Source organism: Arachis duranensis, chromosome 1 (genome assembly GCF_000817695.3).
Source record: "Arachis duranensis cultivar V14167 chromosome 1, aradu.V14167.gnm2.J7QH, whole genome shotgun sequence".
Lineage (NCBI taxonomy): Eukaryota > Viridiplantae > Streptophyta > Magnoliopsida > Fabales > Fabaceae > Arachis > Arachis duranensis.
The window spans coordinates 70,454,045-70,456,178 of record NC_029772.3 but is presented as its reverse complement, the minus strand read 5'-3'; the positions used below and the strand labels follow the sequence as shown (position 1 = coordinate 70,456,178).

Sequence of the window (2,134 nt, the reverse complement as noted above, 5' to 3'; positions counted from 1 at the left end):
AGATAAACCCTATAAATGGGGTTTATCAGCATGCCACGTGTCGTTGACCGATATGCCATCATACCGTTACACGTGGCCAAACCATGAGGTGACATTTGTTACCAAAAGTCCATGTTAGAAACAAGAGACTAAACTGGACAAAGAATTTATATATTATTAAGTGTATTCAAGTTGTCTACTCAAGTTGTCTATTCAAGTTGTCTGTTCAAGTTGTCTAGAATGATACAATATAGAAGGGTATTTATAGGGGCTAATAGAATCGTATAATAAAGACGTAATACTCTATAATAAATATTCAGATATACTAAATAATTCTAATTGATCCTAATTATATTCTAACATCCCCCCTCAAACTCAAGTGACAACTTGAGTTTGAAACTTATTTAAAACAACGAAATAAAGAGGAAAAAATGCATAAACTCTCTAAAACGGATGCAGACGAAACTGCCGGAAGGAAGCGCAGGGGAAACTGCCACTTGTTTGAAGGAAACGCATATGGAACTGCCGCTGGTCTTAAGGAAGCGCAGACAGAACTGCCACTCGTCTGAAGGAAGCGCAAATGGAACTGTCGCTATAAGTGCAGACGAAACTGCCGAAAATAAACGCAGACGGAACTGCCACGAGAAAATGCAGACGAAACTGCCACGAGACACGAGAGAACGCAGACAAAATTGCTGAAAGAGAGAGAGAGAATGCGAGAGAACGCAGACGAAACTGCCACGAGAGAACGCAAACGAGCAAAAACTATATGATTTCTTCATGAGAATAGGTATGCAGCGGATGACAATGGTGTTTGATCATTCAACTCGAAAAAAATACAAGACGGAGAAAATAGGCTAGTCGATGAGGTGAAAAAGCATAAAAGGAGTGGTAAAAGGGAAAGAATAATGGCATAGGAAAAAAAATGCAAAATCTACGGTGATTTCACCACAAAGAAATAACCTATTCTCTTCAAGGAGGATACCATGGCTCTGATACCATGTTAGAAACAAGAGACTAAACTGGAGAAAGAATTTATATATATTGAGTGTATTCAAGTTGTCTACTCAAGTTGTCTATTCAAGTTGTCTAGAATGATACAATATAGAAGAGTATTTATAGGGGCTAAGAGCAACTCCAACGGTTCAAAAATTATGAACCTCATTTACTGTGTGTCAGTAAAAAGGGAGACTTTACCGTTGGAGCAAATATCAAATGAGGACCTTCACAAATTTCAAAGCAGGTGAAGCCCTGCTCAGAGGGACTCGGTCTCTCTAAAAAAAAAATGATATTTTATTAATAAAATTAAAAGTTTAAAACTTTATATATATATATATATATATATATATGTATTATTATATTCTCATCCAGAATGAGGAAATAACCCGTTGTAAAATTAGCTGTTGGAAACTAGCTGTTACTATGTTACTGTTATTATTAATAAATTAATATTTTGTTACTCTATATATACCACTTAGATACACTTCTATTCTCACACTCTTTACTACTCTTCATCATCTTCTTCCAAGTTTACAAAATCAAAGTTCTACTACTATTATTTTTTTCGAAAAAATGGATCCAAACCAACTCAACTCTTTCTTCAATTACTTACAAAACTTTCCTCAAATTCCAAATACCCAACAATCTCAAACCTCAAACACTCAAGTTCCAAATCAAAACATCACACTACCAAATATATTTCAAAATCCAAATCCACAAAATCTTTCTAATTTCAATTTTCAAGCTCCTTATAATAATCAGTTTCCTATATTCCAACCGCAAAATCAAAATTCACAAACACCTCATTTTCCATTTTCATCCATATTTAACCCCTCTATCGAAAATGTTACTCCAACTTTCTTGCCGTTTCTAACTCAATTCAGTGCATCAAGACATAACTCATCTGGTGTTGGTGGCTCTTCTAACCCATCTTCTCAGACTCCTATACAATCTAGTCCAAATTCGCAATATTCCGATTTTACCAACCCTCGTGGATTAGATGCTATCGACCTCAATGATGATGATATTGAAGATCGGAGGCAAGATAGTATTCAACACTGGCATTGGAAAGAGGATGAGATGTTGATCAGTGCGTGGTTAAATGTTTCAACTGACCCTGTAGTTGGTACCGATCAAAAGGGAGAAACATTTTGGA

The 2,134-nt window shown here is 35.8% G+C and overlaps 1 protein-coding gene across 1 annotated transcript in view; it reads left to right on the top strand.

Annotated features, from left to right (window-relative positions):
• The first annotated feature begins 410 nt into the window (after window positions 1–410).
• The window catches only part of LOC110276071 (uncharacterized), a 2,519-nt gene continuing 795 nt past the window's right edge, over window positions 411–2,134 (top strand). Inside the window, exons 1-2 of the mRNA XM_021132645.1 lie at window positions 411–542; window positions 1,741–2,104. Of these exons, the coding sequence (XP_020988304.1) occupies window positions 411–542; window positions 1,741–2,104 (496 nt within the window). The remainder of the gene's footprint in view (window positions 543–1,740; window positions 2,105–2,134) is intronic.